Below are 14,570 nucleotides of genomic sequence, written 5' to 3' on the forward strand. Positions count from 1 at the left end.
TTTCACACCATCAACAGGTGCATATTTGGATCAGGTAAATACTTAAAACAGTTTTCAAAAATTTTCAAGGATTTTGGAAAGATTTGTATTATTTGACATTGTCGCTACCCAAGTCTTTGTGATTTAATCCTAAAGATTTAAAGGAGGCAGATTTTTGCAATTGATCCTAATTTTTCATGTCTGTATATCTTGGAAAGGATTATGACATTTTGGGTTAAGCTGTTAGTGACAAGATGCCCCATAAAGGACTTGGTGTGATGTGGATTTTGTCCTCACATTGAGGCTTGCATTTCAGATCAAAGAACAGATTCTTATTAATTACTAGGTCAATATGTCTAACTTTCAAGCACAGGAAACATGAGAATTGACAAGCACCAGGATAAGAAATGAAAGCGATGGGGAGCATGACCCTTAAAACTATTTTCTGAGCCATTCCCTGCTCTTTAGCCAGTCCAAGTGCTGGTACTCCTTCCTTGCAGATTGAAGGAATTAAAGTGGCTATGATCAAAAATTGTGCCTTGCCTCCCTCTGAGATGTCTTTGTTCGCTGCCAAACAGGTTGTGACATAGTCTGTGGTGTTGACTGTTAACGCTTTGACTTCAGTCCTGATGTCAGCACTTTTGGTAGATCATCCTAAATCGGTTCCAAGCTGTAATTGGTGTACAGACAGTTTCAAATCCAGTGATTCAGATATCCAATGACCCATTTGTATTGTCTTCAACACAGAGCAGCCCTGGAGATGATGAGATTCTGTCTTTTTCTTAAAAAAGAGCCGAAGAATTACATAAAGAGCAGCATTTTTTAAGCTTTTTCAAAATTGCTTCAGAAATAGATTTCCACTGGATGCAAGAACATTTGTGATGGAATTTTGGTGCATTACGTTGTAAAATCCTTCATAATAGGATTCCTCTGATGCTTCAGATACAGGTTTTGTGCCTCCTCCCTTTGAGACTCATCAGCCCTGAGGGATGCAAGTGGACTAGACATGTGCCCTGAGGTGAATTTTCAAAATCCACAGGGACCTGCTATCACGGAGCTGGTTCATTATGTAATTATACAGCAATGATCAGGAATGTTGCTGAGACGCTAACTGTAAACCTTTTTAGGAAACAACAGTATTTGTGTTCTTTCACAGAGAAATAACCAGGAAAATATTTGACTTAAGAAATCCTACCAGGTAAGGAAGCACTAATTGTATAGGAGTCAGAAATAAGTTATACTCTTTTGAATAAAAAATCATGGCATCTGGGAGCTTGGAATTACAAGACATACAGGAATACTATTTACCTTCTGGCACATTATACACATGCTTTGTTGCAGGTTACATCTTCTGCAGGGCACATAAAAACCCCTTGAATAAATTATTGCCTGATAGCGTGGATGCAAAATGATGTAGAAGGGTCTGGGAAATGTCGATGCTGTGGCTTACTTAGTGGTGTCTTCTGTTATTCTGAGGAGACACTCATGGATGCATACAACAGGTATTTTTTCAGCTGTACCAACCCAATTTTCTCACATACCTTTTGAAGGACTTCATCTAGTTTGAGAAAAGGCAAAAGCTTAAGCAATGGTGGTTAACAGCAAGTGCACTAGGACTGTCTTCCCCATCTAGGAAGTTTAGCACATATCACACATTTCTGGGGGTATGCACACCATTTGGCAGAAAACAGCAATAACTTTAGGTTCCTCAGCAGTTCTTGAGCAAGCAAAAAGTTGTGGTACTGAAAAAGGCTTGCACGGGTCCTTCACCAACCTGAACCCCTTCAGCCGGAAAACCACTCTTCGACTTACTGGGGTTTTATTATCTTGCTACTGTAGAATACAAGAGGCTATTTTATTGCCGAAATGGCTGAAGATTACTTTGGATCAATGGCTGCGACAGTTGATAAAACAAGGTTACAGTCTACTATTTCTGGAGTGACCTTCACCCATAGGTTCTAATCCTTCGCCTGTCTCTCCACACAAATGTCTTTGTTGCTTGAAGTTGGCTCCGCGCTGTTCAAGGTCCTGGTCCTGGTCCTGTGGGAGGTCGAGGGTCCAGTCGCGGAGCCATCAACATCGTTCGTCGGGATCGAAGTCTTTGCACTCGGGGTCAGGTAAGACAAAGCATCACAAGAAGTCGAAGAAGCTTCATTGCGGGTGCGGGTGGTGGCACTTTCCCTCTCCCAACATCCCACCCCAGGGAGCTTGGTTGTCCAAGCCTCTACGTTCCAAAGCACCTTCCCTACCGCACCTCTGGATAGGGAATCCAAGAGACTGGAACAATTTGGGAAGAAGATTTTTTCTTCCGCCAGTTCAGGGCTGCGGTTTGTGAACACCGCTTGCCTCTTGGTCGTTATTCCACTCTGTGTGGGATACAGTGGCACAGGTGATGCCTCAGTGTCCGGAGGAGACCCGGACAGTGCTCTCCAAAGCTATTGCTGAAGGGAGAGATGAAGCAAAGTTCACAATACCATGTGGCCTTGACACGCCAACTTACTGGGCAGGGCGATTTCCCCAACAGTGGTGCTCTGCCGCCACGCCTGGCTGAGGACTTCTGGCTTCTCGGGGGATGTCCAGAACACTCTCATGGACATGCCCTTTGATGGCATTTGCCTTTTGGGCAACAAGGCAGTTATTGCGTTGGAGCGCTTCAAGGACTCACGAGCTACGGTCAAGTCATTGGGCCTTTCGGCCCCCCGGCCTCCTCCGCCTTCTGCTTTTAGCTCCTTTTGTGACCACGTAAGGGGCGCCCCAACACATTCGCTTCGGAGCCACAGGCTGCAGCAGCAACAGTCTCAGCGCAGCCGCGGATGTGGGACCCGCAGAGGCAGGTCACGGGGCCAGCGAGCGGGTCAGTCCACCTCCACCCCGGCCTCCACTGCCTCCAAACCTTCCTAGTTCGGTTTTTCAGGCTCATCAAAGGCAAGTGGACGGAAGGATTTGCCATCACCTCCCCCACTGGTGCACCATCACTACGGACAGGTGGGTTTTACAAATAGTCTGAAGGGGCTACTCCCTTCCCTTCAAGACTACCCCTCCAGCCATGCCACCCCAATACCACCATATGGCGGGGGATCAGTTGGCATTTCCCAAACAGGAAGTTGTGGCCCTCTCGGCCAAGGGGGTAATCGAGCACGTTCCTGCGCCAGAAGTAGGTTGTGGTTGTTATTCCCACTACTTTCTGGTGCCCAAGAAGGACAAGGGCCTGCCTCCTATCTTAGACCTCCAGAACGTCAATCACTTCCTCCGGAAAGAGAAGTTCAAGATGCTAACTCTGGCTCAGGTCCTGTCTGCCCTCGACCCTGGAGACTAGATGGTAGAGTTGGATTTGCAGGGTGCATATTTCCATGATCCCGTCCTGCCAGCCCACTGGCGATACCTCTGGTTTACAGTAGTCCAGGAGCACTTTCAGTTTACCATGCTCCCTTTTGGCCTTACCAGCGCCCCTTGGGTGTTCAGGAAAGTGATGGCGGTGGTCACAGCTTATCTGCACAGATATGGGGTTCCAGTCTTCCCTCATCTGGACGTCTAGCTGCTGAAGGCGGGATCGCTCCAGGCAGTCGTGTCCCATCTCCAGTCTACGGCCAACCTCCTGCATTTGCTGGGGTTCTCCATCAAGGTGCCGAAGTCGCACCTGATTCCCTCTCAGAAGCTCCTCTTCATCGGAGCGGTTCTGGATACGACGCTCCTTTGGGTCTATCCTCCCGAACATCGAGCCCAGGATATTCAGGCTCTGATTCCTGGGTTTTGGTCAGGCTGACCCCGAAGCTGCTGGGCCTCATGGTCTCCTGCATCCTGCTGGTCGATCATGCCAGGTGGCATATGTGGGCTCTGCAGTGGGACCTGAAGTTCCAGTGGTCATGACACCAAGGGACCATGTCCGAGTCCATCCAGATCTTGGAGGGCACTGCAAGACAGTTGCAGTGGTGGCTCAGAAACTGGCACTGGGTGAATGGCAGTGGTGACGGATGCGTTACTCCTGGGATGGGGCAGTCACATGGGAGAGGTGGAGATCAGAGGCCTCTGGTCTCCGGTGGATTCCTGGCTCCATATCAACCTTCTGGAGCTTCGGGCGATCCGACTTGCACTGAAGGCATTCCTTCCCTCTGTCTGGGGTAGAGTAGTGCAGGTGTTCACGGACAATACCATTGCCATGTGGTATTGCAACAACCAGGGCAGGGTGGGGTTGTGCACCCTATGCTCTGCGCCTCCAGACATGGCTGGATCATCAGGGCATTTCCCTGGTGGTTCAACACCTGGCAGGTTCACTGAACGCCAGGGCGGACGATCTCAGTCGCAGGTGCATGATGGATCACGAATGGCGTCTTCACTCGGACGTGGAGCATGGTCTCTTTCAACAGTGGGAAGAGCCTTGGTTAGATCTATTCGCCACCGAAGAGAACGCGCAGTGTCAGCAGTTCTGCATGTTTGAATTTCAAAGGCGGCACTTGCTAGGCGACGCTTTTTGTTGCGTGTGGAGTTGCGGTCTGTTGTACGCCTTCCCGCCTATACCACGTCTATCCAGAGTGCTGAAGAAGATCAGGCGAGACCGGGCCCAAGTCATTCTTGTGACTCCAGACTGGGCTCAAAGAGTATGGTATCCCGAGCTACTCCGTATGACAATCGATCCCTCAATTCGACTGCCTCTAAGGGAGGACCTTCTTTCGCAGCAGCAGGGGACGGTCCTCCACCCAAACCTGTCCGGTCTCCACCTCCTTGCGTGGAGATTGAGCAGCTGCAATTGATTCCTTTTGACTTGCCTCCTGAAGTTTGTGATGTTGTTCTGGCGGCCAGACGGAACTCCACTAAGTTGGTGTACGCCTGCAGGTGGAACAAATTTGTGGCATGGTGCACAGCAAAGGCTGTAGATCCTCTTTCTGCCAGTCTTTCGAAAGGTCTTCTGTTCTTTCTTTCTTTGGCCCAGCAGGGCTCTGCTCTGGGCCCTATCAAGGGCTACCTTCCTGCTATTTCAGCCTTTTGCAGGGTCCCTGATCAGCCCTCTCTTTTCAAGTCCCCTGTTGTAAATAGATCCCTCAAAGGCATTACTCACCTTTTCTCTTCTATTCTTTTTGTGATGCCACAGTGGGACTTGAATCTGGTTCTTACATACTTGATGTGCGCCCCCTTTGAGCCGCTTCACAATTGTCCTCTACGTCTCTTAACTATAAAGACTGCTTTCCTGGTTGCCATCACCTCCGCTGGGCAAGTGAGTGAGCTCCAGGCTCTTTCATGTAAACCTCTTTTCTATCTGTCCATCCGGACAAGGTTGTGCTCCTAACCCGTCCATCCTTTTTGCCAAAAGTTGTCATTGCTTTTCACATCGAGCAAACCCTCACGTGGCCCGCCTTCTTTCCGCCTCCGCATTCTTTGGTACTGAGTGTTTGTGACGGGACCGCGTGGCTACAGATATTGAATGTTTGTATCCTCGCAAGTCTTTCTTTGATTGGATCGTTGACTGTATCATACATTCTATAAGTGGAATACAGCGTTGCAAGGGCCCACTGGCCATTGTTGGCCAGGCGCCAGTGGGATAGGTTCCTGATAGCCGTGTGTGTGTTTTTTTCAAGAGAGCGCATACTCCATTCAGAAATACAGAATCCCCTGTCTTGATGAAGCCAAAAGGAACCTCTGGCTGAAACGCGACTGCACCAGCGTCAACATTTACAAAGGAGTCCCACCATTTAGAGTTGCGAGGAAGAAATAAAGCGCCACTTTAATAACTTTTGAGGTGTCACCCCTCAAGCGCTATAGGGACCACCTTAAAGTGTATTACTCTGAATCAAGAGAGTACGCTCTGTTTGTTTTGTTCGCAGTAAGGGAACTAATTATTGATCCATTCGTTTTTGATATTTGTATATGTTTTATGTTGTATATATTGTGGATATGTAATGTATGATATATATGAGTGTGATTTAAATGTTTGTGTAGAGACGTGTACATTGTATATATTTGATAACTTATATGTAGTAGTTTGTTGTGACCTTATTGTGCCTTTTTCCCGTCACTTGAAACGTACACAAGTTAAAAGAGTAGAAATGAATTTGGTATAAATAAGAATTGGGAGAAGCAGGGTAACTATTTGTACTCTGGCTGAAAATAAATGTGTTTTAACAGATGTTTGTGGCACGATCACTGCAGTGTATTATCTAATGACTTGTAATGAAATCATTGTACTATCTAGTTCAGTAATGTTATATTGCAATTGTTTGTACTGTTGAAGAAAACTCAATAAAAGCAATATAAAAGAAGGTATTAAAATGGGAAAGAGTATGTTTAAGTGCCCTAGATTGAGGTTATCAACTCTTGTATTTGATTTTCTTCGCCTGCACATCTGCAAGTCCTGACCTCTTTCTCAGAGGAAAGATTTAATATCTTAAGAGAGGGGAAAAGAGTTATATCCAGATCTCAAGACTCTGGTCTTCATGCTTGGCTCTGGAAAGCTTGACTTTTGATGGTTTTCACCTTCCTCTGGAGGTTTTTGGTAAAGTTAGCAGCCTTTCTTTGCGAGCAGCTTATTTGCAATAGGTGGTCCCTGTTCTCAGTTTTTGTGATGCAAGTTATTTGTATTATTTACAAATTTACTCTCCACTTGCTTGAGAAGGGACTCTGTATTTAAGCTTCTTTTAGTGGTTAGATTTCCTAAAGAGTTGCAGAATAGATTTATCCCAAAGCCCTTTATAGCTGTGATTGAGAGTTAAATTCTGTGTAAATGTACTTTATGACTTCTCCCCTACAGCAATTTCAGTCATGGGATGTTTTGTAGCGTTTTTGTACTTTCATTGGCCAGGAGGATTAGCGAATTGCAGGCTCTCTCTGCTTCTTCAACCTTTACGGATTCAAACATATTATAAAATATTGCAGGTTTTTTTAGTATCCCACTGAGAGTTCTGGAGTGGTACCCAGTGGGGCATGTTTCGGTACCAGCACCACAGGGCTGGCCCTGGGACTGTTGTAAGGCTCAATCATGCCTAACACTAGAATCTTGGAGACCTCCTCCTTCATACTGGCTCTCACCCTGTCTTACAACAAGTACATTTTGTTCTTCACAGTTGGGCAGTCTCCAGTGTCCACATCATGGACACACAGGTGTGTGGGCCCAGGGGTGAAGGAGAATAATGAGGCAAACTGTTCCAGTAAATGGTCTGCGGTCAGAGTAGAAGAGAAGTTGACACCTTCCACTGACCCATCATGTTCCTGGAAAGATAAGAGGCCAAGGAGAGGCTCGCTCTCCTCCTTCAATCCTTCATCTGTTATCAGGAGCATGCTCACTTTGGACCTTTCGAAGTGAGGTTTGAGGCGATTCAAATGGAGCACCCTTAAGTGGTTCCTCGGTATCTGGAGATCCACCAGGTAGGTGGACTCCCCCTTTCACTCTTTGGCACATCCAGTGATCCTGGAGAGCTCTGGGATCCACAGGCTCCATGACCCATACTTTCTGGACAGGTTAATACCCCACCAGAGTGGCCTTCTGGTCGTACCAGAGCTTCATATTCTCTTGGTGGCCTTAAAGTTGTTTTTTTCATTTTTCTAGAAGTGATGCTTCTGGTGGCGTAGGGCCAGCATGTAGCTGACCACATCCTGGAAGGTTCCCTGGCAGCTTGCTCCCACACCTCCCTCACAAGGCTCAGAGGTCCCCTAACAGGGTAGCCATTGAGCAGTTTTAGGGGCTAAACCCTACTCCTTTCTGTGGAACTTCCTGTTGGCAGAGAGAAGGCCTGGGAGGAGGACATCCCACTTAGGTCTCATGCAGACACATTATCATCCCTTTCACGGTCTTGTTGAACCTCTTCAGAAGAATCTTGGTATGGAGGTGATGGGTATGGTAAATTTGTAGGTTATCTCACACTCATCCCACATGAATTTCATGTCCTCTGACATGAAGTTAGCGCCTCAGTCAGACACTACCTCTTTGGGGAACCCCACACAGGTAAAAATCGCCATCAGAGCTCTGGCCACCATGGGTGCAGTCACAGACTTCAGAGGGGTGGCCTCTGGGTAGTAAGTGGCAAGGTCCCACCAACATTAGGGCAAACCTTTTCCCTAAGGCTCTCTTGGGTTCCAAGGGTCCAATGATGCCAACACCTTCAAAGGAAGTGCCAATGACCGATAATGGGGTCAAGGGAGCTTTGTGCAATTTCCCTGATTTCCCACTAGCCTGGCAGGTGGGCCAGGACCTACAGAATACATCTGAGGCCATCTTCATCCAGGGCCAATAAAAGTGGGCAACAAACCTGGCAAATGTCTTATCTCACCCTAGATGTTGTGCCAGGGGTATATCATGAGCCAAAGCCAGTAGGACGGTCCTGTAACTCTGAAGTACCACCAGCACATAGACTGACCCAGAACCCGGAGCTATAGGCTCACTATATAGGTCATTCTCTCATTATATCAGGTGATCCCTAGAGATGTCACATGCAGCCTTACTTCGACTTGCTGCCTCAAGCCCTCCAAAAGTGGAGCACTCTTGCAGATTTCCTTCCTGATGGGCCCACCCTCAACTTAACAACCAGCAAGCTCAGCCAGGTCACCCGGGTGGCAATGTTCTCCCAAGTTTGTTGGGAGGTCATATCCTCAGGTGTTCTGTCAACCTTGCCCGTGGTAAGCGCCGGGGCTGATTTCCCATGCCCCTCTCTTTCTTGGCAGCCGGTTGGGCCATTATTCTAGGCTCTAGAGGCCCTTGACGCCCTTCATGGGCAGCCAGGGACTGTGCAGTCATACAAACCCACTTAGGCAATTCCTGCATCCCCTAGTGCGGCTTGAGCTGTACCTGACTCCAGGCAGTGTGCTCCAGGACATTGGCTAACAGAAATCAACAGACATGACAGGTCTCACAACTACTTTCAAGGAACCTGAGATGACATCCCCCCCCTTTTCACTCGAAGGGGGAGCCTGAGCTACCTGTAGATGGCTTTCACGATTGTCTGCGACTTTGACTTTGTGGAATGTTTTAGGGATAATCTGCTTTGAGGACACCAGCTGACTCTTCACAGTAGTCATACTGGCTCCTGGGTCTCTCAGAGACTCCACCTGGTGCCCATTGATAGTGACCCAGGCCTGTAATTGGAAGTACTGGCAGGCATATGGACTTTTGGCAAACACAAGGAGATGATGGATGGAGCGCTGAAACTTTTCAGATACTCACCCCCAGTCACAGATCTGGGTTGAATCCATCATCATTCTTTAGCTCACTTTGCCACCTCAGTTCAGGCCCAGCTATATGCAAATTATTCTTGACCCTGTGCCTCATGTGAACAGTCAGCCGGAACTGCCAAGCCAGATCTTTCTTGAACCGGAAACAAGCATCCTGGGACCGGTTTGTTGGTAACACCCTTCATTAGCCAGACTAGCTTGAATCCAGTGGCAAAGTGAGTAAGTGACCCAAGTCTGTTCATACACTGCCAACTTAGGGTGAACAAAGCAAACACAAGGAGATGATGGAAGGAGTGCTGAAACTTTTCAAACACTCCCTGGCATGGAAACAGTGAAAGGGAACTAACGCTGCACATCTGGATGGCGCCTATATAGGTTACCGCGAAGTCAGGACCTACGGCAACGACACTGGTGGGAGCACGTGTAGCCGGATGGAGCCACCCAACAGCACGCATGGTACTGCTCATACAAAACGTTTCTGGATCCGGTCTGAAGCCTGAGAAATTCAAAGGTAAGGAATCTGCAACTAGATATTGTCTCTACCAGATAATGTGTTACCGAAGGTAAGTAACTTGTTCTTTAATGCAATAGAATTTTAAGTGCTTGTGCTTTTCTTTTTCACATCATTCTGCATGTGTGCATACATATATACATTTACACTATATGTGTAAGTATTTGTCGAGCACACTGTAAATCAACAGAGTGTCCTGGCGCTAACATCTATGTGTATGGATTCAGAACTTGTTGATTTTTTTTTCTCCTAGTTATCTGGTGGGTGTGAGCTGACTGTGGTTATCCATGATTTTACGGCATGCAGCAACAATGAATTAACCATCCGTCGTGGTCAGACTCTGGAAGTTCTTGAAAGGCCACCTGATAAGCCAGATTGGTGCCTAGTTCGAACCACAGATAGATCGCCAGCAGGAGAAGGAATGGTTCCCTGTAGCTCTCTCTGTATTGCTCACTCCAGAAGTAGCATGGAGATGGAAGGAATCTTTAACCACAAAGGTAAAAACAGTTAAATTCTGTTTCTGATATGCTTTGTTAAAGATGCCTTCATCAAAATGTCTGATACAGCAAGGTTTAATTTTCATGATGTTACATTCTGGTTCTTTTTTTAATGATGATATTATTTTTTTAAAATAATTTTCACTGTTTGTGTCCACCAAAATCAATGATCAATCAACTACAGTGCAGGTTATTAGATAACAACATAAACCACTCCTCTACGGTTTTATGACCTAGGTCGACCTAGCCCCACTACCATGCTACTAGCTCATGCCAACAGAACCGTTCCCAAACCATTGACCTCCTTCCCGCAAGCTCTTCCCTCATTTATGGATATTGAAACTCTTCACCACAGAGCAGCCAAACTAACTCAGAGCATCCGTAATTCCATTCTGGAACTAAAGAACATCCTTCACCTCACCGAACTCTTCTTCTCGAACTTCAAGCTCCAGCAGAACTCTACTTGCCTCCCCCTCTCACGAGCTCCTCCATCCCCTGTTACTGCTATCCCTGAGAAACATTCACCCTAGCAAGCAGCCCTGCCACCTCTCGGAGGAGAAAATTCTAGCCCTCCTCCTTACCTACAAATCTTCCCCCTGAAACCCCAAGTCCACTGGACTTAAGTGATAAACACGCTATCCATACGGTTGCAATCAACCCTAACAGATCAGCTACACTCCGCAACAGAGGAGTTACTTATAACAACCTAGCCCAAGTACCCATTTCCGCCCCAACTCACTGCACACACCCCGTCCACCTCTGTCCGGCCTCTTAATTAACTGCCACTGCTGATGTCGCAGATCTCATCCTGATCCAAAAATGTGACTTAGCAATCCTGACCAAATCTTGGTTCAATGAATCCTCAACTCCCTGCCTAGACCTCTTAATTCCGCCCGACTCTAATATCGCAAGGCTGGACAGGCAATCAAAAAAAATAAAAAATGGGGAGATATTGTTTGCATCTACTGCTCTAACCTCCTTGTAACTGAACTTCTGGCAGATCCCACAGACTCTTACGAATACCTTGCACTCTCCATATACAGAAACGCCATTCTACTGTGCAGACTGCACATCTTTCACCACCCCCCAGGCATGAATGACACCTTCACTGACCACCTCATGGAAATCATCACAGCCAAGGTTTCTTCCAATTCTAAAGACATTTTCCTTGGTGACTTCAATCTGCACTGGAACGACCTAATGGACCCTCAAGTCTACACCATCAAAGACTTCCTGGCTGACCACTCCCTTATCTAAGCCTGAACACTTCCAACACACTCGAATGGTGCCGCTCTAGATTGGATTGGGGCTACATTCCTTGGAGGCACACACGCCATGAGGGCAACGGCAGTGCACAGCGGCTCCACAGACCGCCAACCTTCCACCAGAGCGCCATGAGGGCAACGGCAGGGACAGCACAGCTCTCCCCCTCGCAGTGAGGGACTCCATCTCCCAGGTGCCCCAGGGCCGAGCGGCAAATCTGGAACGTCACTGGCTGCGCCCGGAGGCGCTAATAAACAGCGGAGTGCCGAGCGCTCAGTGGGGGCTACATTCCTTGGAGGCACACACGCCGTGAGGGCAACGACAGTGCACAGCGGCTCCACAGACCGCCAACCTTCCACCAGAGCGCCGTGAGGGCAACGGCAGGGACAGCACAGCTCTCCCCCTCTCAGTGAGGGACTCCATCTCCCAGGTGCCCCAGGACCGAGAGGCGCACCTGGGACGTCACTGGCTGCGCCCGGAGGCGCTAATAAATAGCGGAACGCCTCCCGCCCGCGGGCGGCGCCGGGCTAAGCTCGGGAAAAGGGCGGGCCATCTGTGTCCATCAGTGGCCAGAGGAGGCCGGGTTTTACCACCCCCCTTTGCCGTGAGCTTCAATCATGGGTAAGCGAAAACTACATACCTCACAGGAACAGGGGGGAGTTAAGGCTAAAGTCCCTAGGAAGGCATCTACTATCATTTCCTACTTGACCTCAGCTGTTGGGGCTTTAACATCTGAAATCGAATCCGCCGAAAGGGAACTTGGGCTGGTTCAAACTACCACTTTAATACCAGCTATTCCCAACGTGGAGACTATTACAGAGAACCATGTCCCTTTGGAGCCACTGGTAATTATTTCTAATCATAAGGAGATAAAGGAAACTGCCCCTGTGGGTATTGCGGCTCAAGATGTTTGCCCTGCAAAGAATGGCCCTAGCAGTTCATTTATCCAGTCCTCAGCAGATAAAGGCCAAATTAAGATTCAGAGACCTGCACAAAAAAAGGCTCAGAAGGGAGGGTATAAGCGGAAAATAGACCCTAAAAAACCTGAACTGCCTGAAGATCAAGTAGTAACAAGTAATATAGAGTCCACCATACGGGACATGGTGGAGGACTTTTTTACAACGCGACTGGAGCAGGTCCTTACTAGCATAGCAAAGGATATCATGGATACTTTGAACACCTGTGTTGCAAGCCTTGTTAATAAATGTGAGCAAATTAATGCGGCTATAAATCTGCAGGATTGTGTTTCAGGTTGTGATCATCCACATGGGTCTCCCCAAGGTTACCACAAACCCAACTCCATGAAACTGGGAACCCAAGCCTCAAGTAAAGGGTCATGTGGTCTCCAGGTACCTGATAATATGAGACAGGGACTAAGGGTGATTGGGGGGTCTAAAGTCCCAAATAAGGAGGAGGTCCCGCAGACTTGTGATCCCAGAAAGAGTGTCTTGCAAAATGGGCTAGACTCAGCTAGGCGCCAGGTGGCTCATACAGAGCCCCAACTAAGGAGTAAAATTGCTAATTAATCTTCCCCCAGAAGCAGCCCCTTTGGTGGTAATACTAGTAGGGATCCCCCCGTTAGCAGAGGGAGTCTGTGAGTCTACAGAGACTCTTTTAGTTAACACAAAAAAATGGTGCAACCATAACTGTTCGGAAGGCTCCGAAATCTCTGCAAATAGTATAATGGCAAGACGGGTGGGGTGGTTGGGGAGTACACAAAAGGAAATCAAAGGTGATTGCGTTGTAGTAAATTTTAATAATCTGAGTCATCCGCCGCGATTACTGTGGGACGCCTCTGATCTGAAGAGTGAAGAGGGGAAAATCAGGGCAGTCCCTTTAGGTTATTTTTTATCCTCCGATAAAAAGGGTCAGGGATCCCCTCATAAATGTTTTTGGGTCCAGTAATAGTCCCCGTCCAACTGCTCAGCGACCCTATAACAGCTCTGGTAGGGAATATCGATCGGATGTAAATAGTATGAGCCATGCCAACTTACCCAAATCCTTGTCCCCCCAGGCTCTCAGAAAAATGTATTCTCCGGTTTTATCCAACAGGTATTCGCCTTTGTCTCAGCTTAATGATATTGAATGACTAAGCCCCAATCCTGAGATGCCCTGTCTTTTACCCACAGTTAATGACCATAGCATTGAGGATATAAATAAATTTCGACTAATGACCTGGAATATTGCAGGGCTACTGTCTAAAAGGGGCGACCAAAACTGGCTTAAATCTATAGTCCCACATGAGGTCGTCGCCTTTCAAGAGACATGGGACAAGTAAAATGATTTTTGGGTATAGGGTTTCAAGACCTACTCGCAACCAGCCCGTCCAACTCCTGCTAGGAGAGCAAAGGGGGGCTGATGTTCCTTGTCTCAGTGAGACTGAAGGGTACAGTGAACATACTAGATTGTTCCTCCCCAAATCTACTTACAGTGGAGTTCACTTCTTTTAGTAGTTGCAAAACCCTAATAATACATTTTTACAATACGGAAGAGGGAGAGTATTGCAATGAACATCTTTGTTATTTGATTCATTTTTTAGAAACCTATAAAGCTCAGCAAACCACTTTTGTTTATTTTATTCTTATGGGGATTTTAACATACATTTATGAAAATCTAACTGCCGTATAAAGGCATCCCAAGGTCCTGCACATGCTTCATTACCCCACTTTGAACACTCACAGAAAGGGGAGGCTCTGGAACAGCTTCTGGCATCTATTGACCTCTATGAACCTAGTTTTTATGACATTAGGGAGAGGGTTACAATATTTAAGGGCCGAGAAAGTGAGACGATCATTGATTTTATATTTCTATCTCCGGGTCTACTAAAGCATGTATTTTTTTATAACGCTGTATACTCCCCATTTAGTGACCACAATCCGGTGATAATACAGCTAGATCATGGTTTTGAATTTTCAGCCTCCACTGTAATTAATAAAGCTCCAACCAACGTGAGAACCCAAGACCAGGCGAGAAGGTTGAAATGAACAAAAATAGTACCAGAACATCTCTTTGATAGTTTAAATATAAAGGTTAAGGACGAAATCCAAAAATGTACTGATTGTTCCACTCGGGGGGAGGAAATCATTGTAGCTTTTGAAACGATCTGCAAACAGGTCGCCCGGGAATTAACCGTCCCCCCCAGACCTAAACCTAATAATTTAAAATGA

The 14,570-nt window shown here is 47.1% G+C and overlaps 1 protein-coding gene across 1 annotated transcript in view; it reads left to right on the forward strand.

Moving 5' to 3' along the window:
- The window catches only part of TRIO (trio Rho guanine nucleotide exchange factor), a 5,246,815-nt gene that overhangs the window by 3,023,859 nt on the left and 2,208,386 nt on the right, over positions 1-14,570 (forward strand). Inside the window, exon 34 of the mRNA XM_086965300.1 lies at positions 9,897-10,140. Within this exon, the coding sequence (XP_086821426.1) occupies positions 9,897-10,140 (244 nt within the window). The remainder of the gene's footprint in view (positions 1-9,896; positions 10,141-14,570) is intronic.

Source organism: Lissotriton vulgaris, chromosome 4_1, assembly GCF_964263255.1.
Source record: "Lissotriton vulgaris chromosome 4_1, aLisVul1.2, whole genome shotgun sequence".
Classification (NCBI taxonomy): domain Eukaryota; kingdom Metazoa; phylum Chordata; class Amphibia; order Caudata; family Salamandridae; genus Lissotriton; species Lissotriton vulgaris.